General features: G+C 37.2%; 1 protein-coding gene across 1 annotated transcript in view; it reads right to left on the reverse strand.

Moving 5' to 3' along the window:
- LOC128662698 (laminin subunit beta-4-like) overlaps nt 1-20,017 on the reverse strand; it is a 315,199-nt gene that overhangs the window by 207,392 nt on the left and 87,790 nt on the right. Inside the window, exons 10-13 of the mRNA XM_053716585.1 lie at nt 12,812-13,000; nt 8,645-8,824; nt 5,490-5,599; nt 2,324-2,403 (exon numbers count right to left, since the gene is read on the reverse strand). Coding sequence (XP_053572560.1) covers nt 2,324-2,403; nt 5,490-5,599; nt 8,645-8,824; nt 12,812-13,000 — 559 coding nt within the window. The remainder of the gene's footprint in view (nt 1-2,323; nt 2,404-5,489; nt 5,600-8,644; nt 8,825-12,811; nt 13,001-20,017) is intronic.

Consider the following 20,017-nt stretch of genomic DNA (forward strand, 5'->3'; position numbering starts at 1 on the left):
TATCATAATCTTTTTCATGTGCGTATCAATTATTATTTTTAGTAATTTTTTTTTAGGAACACTTTAAAAAATTCAGGCACTAGTGGAGACTTTTCCATAGACATTTTTTATGCAATTCTGACATTTCCTTTTTTCTTTCTCTTCTTTTCCTATAATTAGTATTAAGAGCAGCTCCATTTAGTGGCTTCAATGATTCAGTGCAGGTGATGTCCCCAACACCTGGATCTTATAATATTGTAAAAAAAGAATTGCCTGCGCTAAACCAGCAATTTATTATACTTGGTGGAGCTGCTCTTACTGTAGCCCTCCCATATTCTGTAGTGTTTTCTGTCCAGAAGCTTGTTTATGTCACTTCCTGTTTCAGCTGGGTAATCCAGTTACAGAAAGAGAGACTATTTCAGTTACTAACCGTGGGATCTGTGATTTTATGATGCTGCACGTGTAAATACTCACTGCTTTAATAACCCACACCTGGTATTATGGCTGTGCGTTTGTTTCATCGTCAATGCAAAATTTTTACAGGGTTTAGGAAATTCCACTTTCCTGGGATTGCTGGGGATTATTATTTTTCTAACCCATGACCTCCCACACTGCCCAGAACTTTTCAGATACAAAGTTATGCACCTCTAGTGATCACTTATAGAGTCCTGCCTGCAGTGTACATGGTCAGAATATGTACAGATACAACAAAACACAGATAATTAACATCTTAACGACTGCAACATACCCTGTACGTAGCTGACGGTTAAGGGTTTGTTTGGTTGTAATAGCGCAGGTCTATCTGTGAGCGGCAAGACCACACTATTGAACCCTCATTCCCCCCTGCATGCTTATTAAAATAGCGCGGTCTTGCCACTGGCATTGATACTGCGCTATTAACCCCCCCATAGAAATACCAATGACATACAGGGTACGTTGCTGGTCATTTAGGGGTTAAGTGCTGTCTGTCAGTGCAGGCTAGTCATTCACTAATATGAAGAAATATGAGTATATTTGTATATGTAGCATACTTGCAAATGGAGTTCCATACTACTGTTTCACTATGCTTAGCTTATATCAGTAGTAAAATCATAGCATACTTGAAAAAAAGCCTACTAAACTTTCACCTCTTCTTAAGGTTTCTGGTGATTCACAGTCTGCTAGATTTGGATCTTGTATTGACCATGTAATAATAAGATACTTCATCTATTGCCTGACCTTTATATCACCCTCAGTCATTTTTGTTATAGAGTGCTATAACAAGAGAGGAAAAAGGGTGGTAAGGGAGTAAAGACTGCAAGATTGAAAGGTGAACAGTGGGATACAAAAGCGTCTACAGAGGAAAAAAGGGGGAATGAAAGAGAAAGGAACAGAGAAAGATAAAAAATGGAATAGAGAAAGGAAGATGATGTTGGAGAAAAATGAAATGTAGTATTTTCTTTTAAAAAACACTAAGGGGCATATTTATCAATCTCCATATGGAGCTTGATGCCCCGTGTTTCAGACAAGCCTTCAGGCTCGCCAAAACCTGTCCATAACCTCTGAGGTGGCGACAGAAATCAACAGAAATCAACCCGATCGAATACGATCTGGTTGATTGACACCCTCTGCTAGCGATTGGCCACGAATCTGCAGGGGCGGTATTGCACCAGCAGTTTTTGTGAGAGTGTATGCTGCCGGAATTTATCGATGTGCATCAGACATGATCCGCTATATCGGATCATGTCTGCTCGCACCATCTTAAATAGGCCCCTAAGCATTCATAATTTGGCATTTTAGGGTATAAATAATATCATATGTAATAAATGAAGGGAGGCTCTGGAATAGTTTTCCACCTCTACTCCCCTGTAATTAAATACTACACTATAAGTGGTCTTGCGTCTTGTGCGCTTCTCCACCCTATCTTTTTTGTCTGGGTGAAGGCCAAAGTGGTTAAGTTTGAAGAGTTGTCCTCCACTGCCTCTAGCACCTTTAAACATGTTCTTTCAGCATTTGTCACCTTTAACAATGTAAAGACCACTGGATAATATATTTCCCCATAGATAAAGGACATAGAAAAACTAATTTATATTTATTTATATTTATTGGATTAAGGTATTTTAGCAGTGTTTTATTACAGAGGGAATCAGTTTATCTTTTTGGGTGTCATGACTTCCATAAAGTACCATTACAAAATCTCCATCCTTCACTATTATTAAAGCCTATGGGAACTGAAGGGAGTTGTAGGTAAACATGCATACAAACATCTCAAGGTGTTTACTGTCCCTACATTTCCAGTCTTTGACGTTTCTTGTTGTAATCTAAAGTTCAGGTAGAATATACTGACTAGACATGTTATACTTACAAATGACTGCGTGCTCCTCCTATATCGCAGTTACATGAAGAGCAAGGGTAAAGGCTGTTTCCAAGTCCCCAGTAACCAGGCTAAAATGCAAAAAAATATAATTAAAGGGACATGAAACCTCAAATTTTTCTTTCGCAATTCAGATAGAGAGAATACAATTTTAAACAACTTTTCAATTTAATTCTATCATCTAATTTGCTTCATTATTTAGATACCATTTGTTGAATAAATAGCAATGCACATGGATGAGCCAATCACATGAGGCATCTATGTTCAGCCACCAATCAGCAGCTACTGAGTCTATTTAGATATGCTTTTCAACAAAGGATGTCAAGAGAATGAACCAAATTAGATACAGTTATAAATAGGTCACTAGTGTGTGTAGCCAATGGGTGTGTGGAATATAACAGTGCTCTGCACTTCCATTTCTAACAGAAAAGTGAAAAGCTCACAATTTCAGAATGGAATTACAGGAAAAGGGGAGAAAATAAATAATGAAAGTATATAATGGAGTTTTTTCATATATATACGATTTATCATTTACCATCTCAAAATGTTTAATGTCCCTTTAATCTCTTTTCAGTAGGTAAGCACACAGGTATATACAAGCAATAGGCCAATGAGAAAACACTCTAACAAATTATAACATTTTCTTTTTGCTCTTTTATGCCCCTTAAAGAAATTGCAGCACATGGTGTTCTATAGTATTAATGTTTGTCATACTCCTCCCTTCTCACCATGCATCAGTCAATGGGAACATAACTGGATCTGTGTCATTACATTTGTTACATAATTAGAATTGTTATCCTTCTCAATAGTCTGCTTGTCCCTTAAACAAATTCTCAGACTCATGGGAGCTCAGCTTGTTCATCTCAATCAAGCTTAAAGGGACACTGAACCCAAATTTTTTCTTTCATGATTCAGAAAGAGCATGCAATTTTAAGCAACTTTCTAATTTACTCCTATTATCAATTTGTCTTCATTCTCTTGGTATCTTTATTTGAAAAGCAAGAATGTAAGTTTAGATGCCGGCCCATTTTTGGTAAACAACCTGGGTTGTTCTTGCTGATTGGTAGATAAATTCACCCACCAATAAACAAGTGCTGTCCAGGGTCTGAACCAAAAATTGTCTGGCTCCTTAGCTTAGATGCCTTCTTTTTCAAATAAAGATATCAAGAGAATGAAGAAAAATTGTTAATAGGAGTAAATTAGAAAGTTGCTTAAAATTGCATGCTCTATCCGAATCACGAAAGAAAACATTCGGGTTCAGTGTTCCTTTAAGGCATTTTTTTGTATGTAAATTCTAATTTTATGCTCTGTTGTGTTGGATTTAGAACATATTTGCAAGAGTAGAACTTTTGTTTTCTTTCTGTTATTTAGCTGAATAATTGATATGTTCAATCTATATGCTTTTAAAAATCATGCTATGTAATTGTACTTATTTTCATAGCCTTTCTAAGTTATAATATTACCTTTCATTTATTCATCGTTGCATTCTATCTACCTGTATGTCTATATAATATTATATATATTTATATATACAGTATCTCACAAAAGTAAGTACACCCCTCACATTTTTGTAAGTATTTTATTATATCTTTTCATGTGACAACACTGAAGAAATGACACTTTGCTGCAATGTAAACTAGTGAGTGTACAGCCTGTATAACAGTGTAACATTGCTGTCCCCTCAAAATAACTCAATACACAGCCATTAATGTCAAAACCGTTGGCAACAAAAGTGAGTACACCCCTAAGTGGAAATGTCCAAATTGGGCCCATTTAGCCCTTTTCCCTCCCTGGTTTCATGTGACTCGTTAGTGTTACAAGGTCTCAGGTGTGAATGGGGAGCAGGTAAAAAAAAAAGAATTGTTGCTCTACATAAAGATCGTCTAGGCTATAAGAAGATTGGCAAGACCCTTATACTGTGCTGCAGCATGATGGGCAAGACTATACAGAGGTTTCACAGGACAGGTTCCACTAAGAACAGGCCTCGCCATGGTCGACCAAAGAAAGTTGAGTGCACGTGCTCAGCGTCATATCCAGAGGTTGTCTTTGGGAAATAGACGTATGAGTGCTGCCAGCATTGCTGCAGAGGTTGAAGGGGTGTGGGGTCAGCCTGTCAGTGCTCAGACCATATGCCGCACACTGCATCAAATTGGTCTGCATGGCTGTTGTCCCAGAAGGAAGCATCTTCTAAAGATGATGCACAAGAAAGCCCCCAAACACACCTTCAAGGCAACCACTGCCTTGCTAAAGCAGCTGAGGGTAAAGGTGATGGACTGGCCAAGCATGTCTCCAGACCTAAACCCTATTGAGCATCTGTGGGGCATCCTCAAATGGAAGGTGGGAGAGCGCATGGTCTCTAACATCCACCAACTCCATGATGTCATCATGGAGGAGTGGAACAGGACTCCAGTGGCAACCTGTGAAGCTCTGGTGAACTCCATGCCCAAGAGGGTTAAGGCAGTGCTGGAAAATAATGGTGTCCACACAATATATTGAGACTTTGGGCCCAATTTTGACATTTTCACTTAGGGGTGTACTCACTTTTATTGCCAACGGTTTAGACATTAATGGATGTGTGTTGAGTTATTTTGAATTGACAGCAAATTTACATTGTCATACAGGCTGTACACTCACTAATTTACATTGTAGCAAAGTGTCATTTCTTCAGTGTTGACACATGAAAAGGTATAATAAAATATTTTACAAATGTGAGGGGTGTACTCACTATATATATACATAAGACCTTAATTTTACATTAAAATATTGTTTTGCTTTTTGCTCTTGCATCTAAAACTCTGTACACTATATCATACCGGTTTGAGACAGACTGTGCTTGGCCATTTTGGCACCCTTGTTTACCTTGTGTTTTAGATAGCTTCTCCTAAGCCTACATAGGTATGCTTTTTAACAAAAGATACTAGGAGACTGAAGTAAAATGGAAAGTTGTTTAAAATTGCATGCTCTATCTAAATCATGAAAGTTTAATTTTGACTGTACTGCCCCTTTGCTGTCAAACTCAAAATAAACTGCTTAAACTTGATCATTTCTGCAAACAATGTTGACATTTATAAATTGGGCTTCATATAGAATCTAGGACATTTTAGTTTAATGAGCATTGTAGCTATTCCCAAAGGACATGTGATATTCTGATACTTACTTGGCATTCTTCACAATATCGGCCTGTTGTAAAGTTCTGACAGTAGCACTTTCCAATAACAGGGTCACATACTGAGTTTGGCAAACTTCCTATTGGATTGCAGTTACAGTCTGCAAAAAATCCACACAAGTATTAATCTGTAGGCACTGACTATAATGCATGGTATACTATAGATAAGAGATTTTTTTTAATATGAAAACTTTTTTTAAACAAATATTCATTATATATTAAGGGCCAGATTATAATTGGAGCAATATTTAATGCTTCTGCTTACGCACTAACTCTACTAGAAGTAAACTTTTTGTGCACGTCGTGTAGCGCTCGTATTACAAGTTGAAAGTAAACAGTTTTCGCTCACGCACTAAACCGTTGCACTCAAAAAGCCAAATTTAGGATATCGTGCACGCATTAACGTATTTCCAAATAGAAGTTAATGGACCAAAAAAGTGTGAAAAAACACCCTACTCGCGTACAAACCTGATCGGATATTCTTAAGTGCGCTAACCCAACATGAAAATATGAATGTTTCACATTCCAGTGTTCTTCACATAGCAGAATATGTTCTATTTATTTATAAAAACATATTTCTACATACAGTATATCTGATGGTATTTTGGTACAACATATATCTATACTTATATATTAATACAGTATATATTATTATGATTATTATCAGTTATTTGTAGAGTGCCAACAGATTCCTCAGCACTAAATATATAGATGATTTTATAAATAAATATATATATATATATATATATATATATACATATATATACTCTATGTGTATACAGGCACGAAACATGTCTGCTGCATAGGAACCCAGCTGTCCACACATTTGCACAGTCTGTCAGTACGGAGGCTAAGCTGTAGACACCTTTTGTTTTTACATTTGGAAATAAAGGTTGGACTTTTTATCAGAGAAGTGCCTGGACATCTTCTTTTGTACATAAATAAATATATATATATATATATATACAGTATATGAGCATCTATTTAAAATACATAGAGCATATTCTGCTATTTGCAGAACATTTGATTATGAAATATTTAAAGTAAATGCAGTTAAACACTTTATTAAATATAAAATGTAAAACAAAGTATAGAGGCGCCAATGGTGCAGATCAATGGTGATTGAGAACACCACAAAACCCCAATATACACAGGATACTCACATGTGGTGAAGGCAATCAATTATGCCCATAGAGACAGGCTGGATTCTACCATTGTCGCCCCTTCCGTGTTGTTCTTACTTTATTAAATATGAATATTGTATAAATATGCTTTTTCATGTTTTCATCGATTTGACTGCTAAGGGATCCAATGCACTTATATATATGTACTGTATATGTTGCGGGTAAATTACCCATGCGGCTGTGGGTAAAGCCCGATGTAACATGGTAAATCTTCTCAGAGTGCATCGAGTCACCACATCAGACATATACTGTATATGATACACTGTAATTCACACATCTTCACTATCTTTTTGCCTTCACTTGGGGGGTTCATTGGGGGCAAAGTCCCCCTTGTAAACCTCATTCCCAAAGGTTCACTTGGGGTGGATGCCAGAGGATCGGGGGGGTTGTTTCTTGAACCCCCAGGCAGAGGCAAAAAAAATAGTGTAGATAGAGGAATTACACTACATCGGGCTTTACCCACAGCCGCTTGGGTAATGAGGATCACCCATATTTCTGACTTTTCCTGTAACATATACATATGTATTTATGTGTTTATATGTGTCTTTATGGTTGTAAATAAATATATACACATATAAATATATATGTACACACATACAGTGTATACATATATATATATTTTAGGACTGCACAATTAATCACATATATACGATTTAAAACCGTGACTAATCGCCTCGATTTAAATACCGTGAGAGTATGCATTTTTTTTTAAATTCCCTGTTTTTCATGAAAACGGAGGTGGAGAGGGAGGATGAGAGGCGGACCAGTGTGTGGCTGTGGGCGGACCTGAGAGTGCACACGAAACGGCCATTATTGCAGAGATTGCAGAGTGTGTGGGAGCAACAAGCATTCATCTGGGAGTGGTGAGGCAGTGGTCAAGCAGTGGTGTGGTGGTGGTCAAGCGGTGACAAATCTCCAATGTTTTCCTGGACATTCACTCAGCTAAATGACTAACACATGAAGCAGTGTGCATTGTATTACCTTTACTGCACTTAGAAGCACAAATCATGCTGCTGGACTGTCAGTTCTTTTCAGGTTTCTCCATGCACTCTGCTTTATATGTTACTCATACCACAACTAGACTGACTGCCCAAGAAAACAAGGACAATGTGGTAAGAACTGGCCAGCTAATTCTATTTCAATTAGCTTTGCATGTGTTGAGTTCACTTGTTTGTATTATGTACTGTAACTATAACTGATCTTAGTGTTCTGTTATGTACTACAGAATAGCTGTGTGATGTAGTATGGCAGGCTGTTGGATGTCAGGATTGACCTTGTCAATGCCACATCCTTCATGTTTGCCTGGACAGTCACTCATCTAAATGAATAACAAATGCAGCAGTGTGTGCATTTTATTACCTTTACTGCACTTATACACAAATCATACTGCTGTAAAGTCAGTCAGGTTTCTCCATGCTTACACTGTTTCATATGTTAATCGTACCACAGCTAGACTAACTGTCCAAGAAAAAATTACAGTGTTGTGTCAGAAGACCTAAGAACTGGCTAGTGTCTACTATGTAACCACAGCACAGGCAGTTAATATTATTTTAACTATTTTGTGGTTTGTATTTTTATGCTCCCAGAGTCTATTGGACATTGAGAAACATGTACATTAAGAATCTGTAGTATTAAATACATTTTTTTTATTGAAAAATAAAGGTGTTATAGTCATTTATAAGAAAATGGAAATTAAAATTGCAATTTTCATTGTTGCCCATATAGCCCAGCCCTATATATATATACTTTAATTGGGCTCAAGCGATCATGTATTCTTTCAACTTGTAAAACGAACGCTACATCTGACACATGCAAACATCTGCGAAAAAACCCTTTTCGCTCACGCAAAACTGTTAGAGCACCACTCGTAATCTGACCCTAAATTTATTAACCCAATTTTTATGTACTTGAAATCACATGCTAGTGGACCAGCACCCATTGTACTATACTCCAGTTACTCACACTGACATCCCCAGAGATCATTGGCAGTCAGGCCATAATATCCAGGTTTGCATTGGTCGCAGCGGAGCCCTTCCACATTTTTTTTGCATAAACATGCACCAGCAATAGTTCCAAGTCTTCGATCATTGTTGCTGTCACATAAGCCATTATTCTGTGTTCCATCTGGGTCACAGTCACAAGCTGCAGGGCAAATTAACAAAAGTAACACAAATACAATTAATTTCACAATATTTATATTAAATAAGTTAGCCATAAAATCATGACTGGCCATGTTGTGGACAGAGATCTCTCAATTATACAATGATATTACCACCCAAGTTATCCCATTCCTGGAATATTGCATCTGACGAGGTTATGTATTGAGTTTATGGCAGGGGTTATAATTAGGGTTGGGGATGGAGGTTACAATTGGATTTCATATTAGTGATGGGATTAGGATGAGGAAAATTGGTTAAGTTAGAAATTGGGTTTAGCACAGGTGCAAAGGTTAGTTTTAATGATTGAGATCATGGTTCGGATTCATTTTAGTACTTCATTTAGGATCAGGAATTGGGGTTATGGTGGGTGCAAGGGTTTAGGGTTAGGGATTTGGGTCATGCTTAGGGTTCATTTTAATGATAGGGTAAGGATTAGGAACGTCTGTTAGATTAGAAATTGAGGTAAGAGATGGTGCAAGGGTTAGGGCCCGGCATGGGGTCATGGCCTAGGATTCGGATTAGGAATTTGGTAAAAGTTTTGGTGCAAGGATTACAGTCAGGGATTTGAGCCATGTTTACAGTTCATTTTAGTTCTAGGTTTAGGATTAGAACCTGGTTAGGCTAGGAATTGAGGTTAGGGTCAAGGATTGGGATTGTAGTTATGGTTCATTTTAGTTCTAAAGTTAGAAGTAGGAATTTGAGTCACATCTAGCTAAAGATACAGCGGAAGGCTGATGTCTGTCTTCAGAGGATTGGGAAAATTACAATTTCCATCTTGATTACCTCTTCTGGAGCAACAAGGCACTGCAAAGTTCATTGGTCGGTCATGAAATCCATGCCAGAATTAAAGGAACAGCATACATCTAATTCATAGGGATTACTTTTAACCCCTCCAACCAAGAGGAACCCAGACTGTCTGCCAAACACAAGAGGCCAGCCAACCCTGCACTTAGAGGGATCCTGATTGCATGTGAAGCCCAGGTGGCCAGTCAGCAGGAGACTGTTGAGATCCAGCTTGCTCTACTAGCACTTATCTATAGTGCTTTATTCATTGTGAGTACCCTTTAGGGAATTTTTATTCTGATGAATATGTTTTTAAACTTTCTGCACCATGAGGCGCCCTTCTTCTTTCTTTACCAGATCAACCAGCAGGAGGAAGAGCTGACTCGTGGTGTTTATATTTACACAGCACACATCTGTTGGACTTTTAAGACTTTTTGTTACCAATTTTTATTGTTTTTTATTGTTTTCACAACTTTTAGTTCATTTTATATATTGTGATTGGTTTTATGTCCTATAATAGGACACATAATAGGCCTGTCTAGTTTAATAGCAGCTCAGATTTATTTCCAAACAAGATTTTAAGGTTTACATCGCCCCTTTAAGACACATGTGATCTTTACTGATACATTTAATTATTTGCAGTTGTTTCATCACATCATTTAGTGTTAGTATTGTTCTGTCTGTGCAGAAAACAATGTAGTTGATGCAAGTATTAATGTTCTATTTAAATTTGAATTGCTACAACTAAAGTCATATTATTTTTTGCTATTTGCTGTGTATACACGGGGTTAAATAAGTAACATGCTCAAGATTTTTGCTCACTTAGCATGCTAATGTTGCCATTATGCTATGTGTGACATTTTGTTTGCATTAAATATTGGGCTTTATTAAAATGTCTACTGTTTTACACCAATATACCAATACTAATTTTCAATATAGTTACAATACACTTTTTCTGATTCACTGAATAATAATGGCTTTAGCCAGATTTTAAATACAAGTTGCAATTAAATTTAAACTCACAAGATCACCATCACAATTAACTGACATTAACTTCTACCTTCCTATCTGTCTTAAACCTACCCCTCTACCATTTTAACCCCAGATCCCCTATAACTATTAATACTAAACTTACCACCTTAAATCAGACCCTCCTATAGCTATCAACCCTGGTACCTATACATGTATCTCTATTAACCATGGTCTCCTATCTTTACAAACTACCATTATAACCCCAGTAAACCTATTGCTATTAATTCCAGACCCCAGTACTATTAACTTGTCCCTTACCACTATTAATACTAAATTATTGCTATTATCTCAAGCCCTCATTTAGCTATTAGCCTTTTACTGATTAGAGATCCTAGAACCCTAGGAATCCTCCCTACATGTCCCCTCCCCAACTAATCCCCCCCATATATGCGCCCCTGTCCGCCTCAGCTTGCCTCTGGCGGGGAGAATTTCCTTGGAGGAATTTACCATTGCACACGAGTGCTATTTTGCGCTTGAGTACAATCCCGCCCCCTGCCCACATACAGCCAATAACACACGGGCAGGAGCTGTCAATCCCCTCGGTCGGACTAGGCCGCGGAGATTGAATTTCGCCACTGTTGAGTTGGCGAAATGCTTTAACAAGCAGCAGTCTGATAACCGCTACTTGTTAAATACGGCATGCAGGTTCTATTGTGAGAACCTGCAGCCATAGGGTTTCAAAGGCTGGCAAAAGCCTTTGATAAATCAACCCCATAGGGTTGCCATATTGCCCATTTAAGAAAGGTCACTTAAAAAATACATATGTCGGGGGTTATTTAAAAGAAATGTTTTGCATAATATTTCACAATAAGAACCCTGACAAATGTATTTTTAATATTTTTCCTTCTTTAAAGCGGCAATATGGCAACCTTACCTACACAGCTTCCTCAACACAACCTTATGACCCATTAAATCCCCAGGTAAACCAACCTGCCATCTAAAGAACACTTCTAAAGAACATTAACAGCTAGAAGTTTTTCCTGCCTTAATCGTGGGTCAAATAATAATATATCACTTTTTGGGCACAACAGCTTGGTTACATTGCCACCCACTTATTGGCTTGTCTGATTTTTATATATAATTTGGGAACACAAGTTGCCTACAGAGACGTGGTATTACTAATTGTAATATTTTGCTTACATGTAAATACACTACTAAATCCAAAGCTACTCTATGGGCATAATTTATCAATCTGCGAACAGACAGAATTCACATATTGTGAACCTGTAGGCATTCCATTGCAGATTGTGGGGCTCATATACTCGCCTTATTTATGACAGCATGAGCTAACACTTATGCAATGCCACCCCAATCATCTGGTCAAATGAATCATTATTATTATTATCAATTATTTGTAGAGTGCCAACAGATCTCGCAGTGCAAGAATCCATTTTGATTTTCATCCGCCACCTCCAGTTGGTGAAGAGGGTTTATGAAGCAGCGGCTTAAACCACTGCCTCATAAATAGTTGCAGGCTAAATAAGTGAGCGTGCAACTGATCAGGGCATTCAACTCATGACAAATCAAGCCCTATGAGTTTAATTTACCATAAAGAACAAAGTTTTATAATTATTAATATATAAGCCTATCAAGTAACAGGATTTTAAAGGGACAGTCAACACCAGAATTTTTATTGTTTAAAAAGATAGATAATCCCCAGATTTGCATAACCAACACAGTTATAATAATACACATTTTACCTCTGTAATTACCTTGTATCTAAGCCTCTGCTCTGCAGACTGCCCCCTTATTTTAGTTCATTTGACAGACTTGCATTTTAGCAAATCAGTGCTCACTCCTCGGTAAATTCACGTGCGTGAGCTCAATGTTATCTATGTGAAACACATGAACTAATGCCCTTTAGTGGTGAAAAACTGTCAAAATGCTTTCAGATTAGAGGCGGCCTTCAAGGTCTAAGAAATTAGCATATAAACATCTTAGGTTAAGCTTTCAACTAAGAATACCAAGAGAACAAAGCATAATTTGTGATTAAAGTAAATTGGAAAGTTGTTTAAAATTACATGCCCTATTTGAATCATGAAAGTTTTTTTTTTGGACTTGACTGTCCCTTTAAATGTTTTATTTTCCTGCAGACTATAACTGTTTACAAGAATTTAAAAAAAAGGTCACTACATGTAAAAAAAGGTAGACTTACGTATGCAAGTTAATGGATCAGAAATATCTCGGAGAGGATCATGATAAAAGTATGGTTTACACAGTTCACACTGATTGCCCATTGTGCTATGTTGACAGTCTTCACATACACCTCCACTTTCCTCATCATTGACCAGGAACACTTCCATATCAAAATGGCACTTGTCAGAATGATTATTACAATTGCACTCTATAAAAAAACAAGAATTTATGTAAAAACAGAGGGAAAAATATAAAAAAAATAATTAAACATTAATATATGTTTGGACTATTTGTAGCAAACTTGTTTTATGTAGATGAGAGCCCTTTGGGCCTGATTTCTCCATGTGTTAAATACGTCATAATAAAGAGTGTAGCATGCACAGGCTTGTAGATAATGATAATCTCACTCCATTCCTGTACATACTGTACAACAGGAAGTGATATTGACCGTAGGATGAACTATAAATTATTAGTCTTAATAGGTGTTATAAAAAGCTTACACAAGGCTTACAATGTTTTTCAGTTATCTACAGGGTGAATTAAACTTGTCCTTAGAATTATGACAATTCAAGAGGTCTGTACAAATCTGTTAGGAAAGCTTTTGCACAGGGTTCTACTGGTTTTCAAATTCAGGGTTATTCCAGAGTAATGCAAGCTGATAACAGAACCTCAGCATAACTATAGAACTGTTGCTCTCAACAGTGGTGGGTCAAAGGTCAACATCAAACTCGTGCAACTTAAAAGTGAAGCAACTAAAGTACTGCAGAACTCACATCATACTAGCAGCATTATCCTATAACTGTTCCTACTATGGGGTTATCTGCAATATTCCCTTAGCCTCTTTTTACATAATTTTTTCTTAAGAAGACAAAATTCAGTGTGGGGAATGAGCAGTCCTTTGTCTGTCCATCCTGCAGGTCTCTACAATGGAAAATACTTAATACAGCCTTTTCTATGGGGGGGGGGGTGACTCTAAAAAAGCTCCTATAACACTCTTAACTATGGAGACATAACAATCTATAAGTGTCATCATTTTCTCATAGTAATAACAATTTAACGGCTAGATTACGAGTTGTGCGGTAGGGTAAAAAAAGCAGTGTTAAGAGGTCCTAACGCTGCTTTTTCGCTACCGCTGCTATTACGAGTCTTGAAGGTTTAGGGTCACCGCACACTTCTTTGTCCTTACCGCAAAACAACTTACGTAAACTTCATAAAGTCTTTTTTCTATGGGATTTCCATAGCGCCGGTATTACGAGTCTGTCCTGGGAGGCCAAAAAGTGAGCGGTACACCCTACCCCGTCAAGAGTCCTAACGCATTTAAAAGTCAGTAGTTAAGAGTTTTATGGTACAACGCTGTAATATAAAACTCATAACTAAAGTGCTAAAAAGTACACTAACACCTATAAACTACCTATTAACCCCTAAACCGAGGCCTTTCTGCATCGCAAACACTATAATAAAAATTTTAACCCCTAATCTGCCGCTCCGGACACCACCGTCACCTACATTATATTTATGAACCTCTAATCTGCTGCCCCCAACATCGCCGACACTAACATTATATTTATTAACCCCTAATCTGCCGCCTCCAATGTTGCTGCAACCTATCTACACTTATTAACCCCTAATCTGCCACCCCCAACGTCGCCGCCACTATAATAAACATATTAACCCCTAAACCACTGCACTCCCACCTCGCTAACATTAGTTAAATATTATTAACCCCTAATCTGCCATCCCTAACATCGCCGCCACCTACCTACACTTATTAACCCCTAATCTGCCACCCCCAATGTTGCCGCCACTATACTAAATGTATTAATCCCTAAACCTAAGTCTAACCCTAACCCTAAAACCCCTAACTTAAATATAATTTAAATAAATCTAAATAAAATTACTATCATTAACTAAATTATTCCTATTTAAAACTAAATACTTACCTGTAAAATAAACCCTAAGCTAGCTACAATATAACTAATAGTTACATTGTAGCTAGCTTAGGGTTTATTTTTATTTTACAGGCAAGTTGGTATTTATTTTAACTAGGTACAATAGTTATTAAATAGTTATTAACTATTTAATAACTACCTAGCTAAAATAAATACAAAAGTACCTGTAAAATAAAACCTAACCTAAGTTACAATAACACCTAACACTACACTATAATTAAATAAATTTACTAAATTAAATACAATTACCTAAATTAAATTAGCTAAAGTACAAAAACCCCCCACTAAATTACAGAAAATAATAAACAAATTACAGATATTTAAACTAATTACCCCTAATCTAATAGCCCTATCAAAAAAATAAAAAAAAAATAAAAATAAAAAAAAAACCTAACCTAAACTAAACTACCAGTAGCCCTTAAAAGGGCCATTTGCGGGGCATTGCCCCAAAGTAATCAGCTCTTTTACCTGTAAAAAAAATACAAATAACCCCCCCCAACAGTAAAACCCATCAACCAAACAACCAACCCCCCCAAATAAAATACTATCTAAAAAAACCTAAGCTCCCCATTGCCCTGAAAAGGGCATTTGGATGGGCATTGCCCTTAAAAGGGCAGTTAGCTCTTTTGCAAGCCCAAACCCCTAATCTAAAAAATAAACCCACCCAATACACCCTTGAAAAAACCTAACACTAACCCCCTGAAGATCGACTTACCGGGAGAAGTTTTCATCCAATCCGGTCCAAAGTCCTCAGCGAAGCTGGGAGAAGTCTTCATCCAGATGGCATCTTCTATGTTCATCCATCCGGCGCGGAGCAGGTCCATCTTCAAGACATCCGATGCGGAGCATCCTCTTCATCCGACGACTAAAGACGAATGAAGGTACCTTTAAGTGATGTCATCCAAGATGGCGTCCCTTAGATTCCGTTTGGCTGATAGAATTCTATCAGCCAATCGGAATTAAGGTAGAAAAAATCCTATTGGCTGATGCAATCAGCCAATAGGATTGAAGTTCAATCCTATTGGCTGATCCAATCAGCCAATAGGATTGAGCTCACATTCTATTGGCTGTTCCAATCAACGCTCACTTCTTGTCTTTTAATGACGGGTTTGTAAAAACCTGTAATACCAGCGCTGCAGGTAAGTGAGCGATGAGGGAAAATTGCTCGTTAGCACCGCATAGCCTCTAACGCAAAACTCGTAATCTAGCCGTATGTTTCTTTGTTTTTGATGGGTCATAGATGTAATACAAATATCAGGGTATCATAATAAGTGGACTTATATATGTTTTAATTGTCTACTTAGGGGGCGATTTATCCATCTTAGGCGGACAGGGGCACACATACATGCCCCTGTCTGCCGCAGCTTGCCTCTGGTGGGCTGAATTCCCCTGGCCAAATTCAGCATTGCACACAGCGCTATTTTATGTTTGGATGCAATACCGCCCCCTGCCCGCACACAGCCAATCATTCTGGGGCAGGAGCTGTTAATCTCCCCGGTCGCATTAGACCGCAGAGATTGTTTTTCCCCACTTTAGAAGTGGCGAAAGGTTAGGAAAGCAGCGGTCTGATGACCGCTGCTTGTTAAATAAGGTGTGTAGGTTCTCTTGTGACAACCTGCAGCCGTAGGGGCTCAAAGGCTGACAAAAGCCTTTGATAAATCGACCCCTTAGATCTCCTAATTTCAAACTTCTATGACAAATATTTCAACCTAATATATTTTTATTGGTTTGAAAATGCCCAATAAAAAAATATAAATTTATAAGGACCCTATAAGCTAACTTAGCTTATTTGTAACATTGATTGATCTGTCTCTGTCTGCTAGACTGTGTAGCCATAATAATTTTGTGTGTTTTGCATAACCCTTGGTCTGTCTCAATCAAATTACAATATATTTTGTGTTGGAGATATATTTCAAAACATTTTTGATGCTTGCATTTAAAAAGGATCTAATTCCTATTTAAAACTAAATACTTACCTGTAAAATAAACCCTAAGCTAGCTACAATATAACTAATAGTTACATTGTAGCTAGCTTAGGGTTTATTTTTATTTTACAGGCAAGTTGGTATTTATTTTAACTAGGTACAATAGTTATTAAATAGTTATTAACTATTTAATAACTACCTAGCTAAAATAAATACAAAAGTACCTGTAAAATAAAACCTAACCTAAGTTACAATAACACCTAACACTACACTATAATTAAATAAATTTACTAAATTAAATACAATTACCTAAATTAAATTAGCTAAAGTACAAAAACCCCCCACTAAATTACAGAAAATAATAAACAAATTACAGATATTTAAACTAATTACCCCTAATCTAATAGCCCTATCAAAAAAATAAAAAAAAAATAAAAATAAAAAAAAAACCTAACCTAAACTAAACTACCAGTAGCCCTTAAAAGGGCCATTTGCGGGGCATTGCCCCAAAGTAATCAGCTCTTTTACCTGTAAAAAAAATACAAATAACCCCCCCCAACAGTAAAACCCATCAACCAAACAACCAACCCCCCCAAATAAAATACTATCTAAAAAAACCTAAGCTCCCCATTGCCCTGAAAAGGGCATTTGGATGGGCATTGCCCTTAAAAGGGCAGTTAGCTCTTTTGCAAGCCCAAACCCCTAATCTAAAAAATAAACCCACCCAATACACCCTTGAAAAAACCTAACACTAACCCCCTGAAGATCGACTTACCGGGAGAAGTTTTCATCCAATCCGGTCCAAAGTCCTCAGCGAAGCTGGGAGAAGTCTTCATCCAGATGGCATCTTCTATGTTCATCCATCCGGCGCGGAGCAGGTCCATCTTCAAGACATCCGATGCGGAGCATCCTCTTCATCCGACGACTAAAGACGAATGAAGGTACCTTTAAGTGATGTCATCCAAGATGGCGTCCCTTAGATTCCGTTTGGCTGATAGAATTCTATCAGCCAATCGGAATTAAGGTAGAAAAAATCCTATTGGCTGATGCAATCAGCCAATAGGATTGAAGTTCAATCCTATTGGCTGATCCAATCAGCCAATAGGATTGAGCTCACATTCTATTGGCTGTTCCAATCAACGCTCACTTCTTGTCTTTTAATGACGGGTTTGTAAAAACCTGTAATACCAGCGCTGCAGGTAAGTGAGCGATGAGGGAAAATTGCTCGTTAGCACCGCATAGCCTCTAACGCAAAACTCGTAATCTAGCCGTATGTTTCTTTGTTTTTGATGGGTCATAGATGTAATACAAATATCAGGGTATCATAATAAGTGGACTTATATATGTTTTAATTGTCTACTTAGGGGGCGATTTATCCATCTTAGGCGGACAGGGGCACACATACATGCCCCTGTCTGCCGCAGCTTGCCTCTGGTGGGCTGAATTCCCCTGGCCAAATTCAGCATTGCACACAGCGCTATTTTATGTTTGGATGCAATACCGCCCCCTGCCCGCACACAGCCAATCATTCTGGGGCAGGAGCTGTTAATCTCCCCGGTCGCATTAGACCGCAGAGATTGTTTTTTCCCCACTTTAGAAGTGGCGAAAGGTTAGGAAAGCAGCGGTCTGATGACCGCTGCTTGTTAAATAAGGTGTGTAGGTTCTCTTGTGACAACCTGCAGCCGTAGGGGCTCAAAGGCTGACAAAAGCCTTTGATAAATCGACCCCTTAGATCTCCTAATTTCAAACTTCTATGACAAATATTTCAACCTAATATATTTTTATTGGTTTGAAAATGCCCAATAAAAAAATATAAATTTATAAGGACCCTATAAGCTAACTTAGCTTATTTGTAACATTGATTGATCTGTCTCTGTCTGCTAGACTGTGTAGCCATAATAATTTTGTGTGTTTTGCATAACCCTTGGTCTGTCTCAATCAAATTACAATATATTTTGTGTTGGAGATATATTTCAAAACATTTTTGATGCTTGCATTTAAAAAGGATCTAATGCTCTATTGTTAGTGTAATCATTGTTTTTTTTTTAGCAAAATGCAAGAATTTATTTTTATTTATTTTTTTCCTTCTTTTTAGCATTTTTGAACATCTCTTAGGATGGTGCTTGACAAACTTAGTGCCAGGGAGCCAATGACACCTTAAAATTAGGCCCAGGTTTAGTATCCTCAAGATAAAAATGGGTCCCCCCCACTTGCCCTCCCCCCTGCCGGCCACCACCCCTTATACACCTTAAATTTAGCTTGGTGTGGTGGGATCCTTTCTAGGCTTCACAGCTGTGAAATTCAAATCAAACTTTTATTGTGTTATATAATGTATGTGTGTGCGTAATAAATATATACAGACAATTCATATTTCTCTATACTATATATGATATATCTGCAGTGCATATACAGTAAATATTATATATATATATATATATATATATATATATATACACTGTATATATGTTTATTTTATATAAAACACAATGGTAGGGGGAGCCTGCACTCATATTTATAATCCACAACTGCCAGAGTGTCAGGATCAAAAATCATTCATATCAAATTCAAAGGGCTCAATTTATCATTGTAATTCTCCTATATTTGAGCCTATAAATACGCTGTCTTAATCATTCTCCTATTTATCTTCATAAAATACGCCTAAAATAAGCAAATACGACAGCAAAATTCTCCCACTCTATTCTCTGTCGTCTAGGCGCACATGTGCGCCAAACAAAGCACAAAAATGCTCTTTTTCTGTCGTATTTTTAAGAATACGCCAAACTACTCGCCGAAATTCGGATTTATCATTATTTTGCGCCTTAGGAGAACCGAACATTCTTTGAATTTACTCCACTTTTTTATCGAGAGAAGATGGAATATTTCTTAATTTTGACAGCTATTTCTTTGGCAAGGGGCCCGTGAAAATCATCTTAATGATGGAAATATGCCCTATTTATAGAATAAAGCTAACAATATTAGATCAAGTAGAGATGTAATACATGTACAGATTTCCTAACATATTTTGGTCACCACTGTCATTTTTGCATAAAGTGCGGATTCACTTTATATTTTATATATATATATATATATATATATATATGTAGATATATATATATATATAGATATATATATATATATATATATATATATATATATATATATATATATATATACAGGGAGTGCAGAATTATTAGGCAAATGAGTATTTTGACCACATCATCCTCTTTATGCATGTTGTCTTACTCCAAGCTGTATAGGCTCGAAAGCCTACTACCAATTAAGCATATTAGGTGATGTGCATCTCTGTAATGAGAAGGGGTGTGGTCTAATGACATCAACACCCTATATCAG

Source organism: Bombina bombina, chromosome 6 (genome assembly GCF_027579735.1).
Source record: "Bombina bombina isolate aBomBom1 chromosome 6, aBomBom1.pri, whole genome shotgun sequence".
Lineage (NCBI taxonomy): Eukaryota > Metazoa > Chordata > Amphibia > Anura > Bombinatoridae > Bombina > Bombina bombina.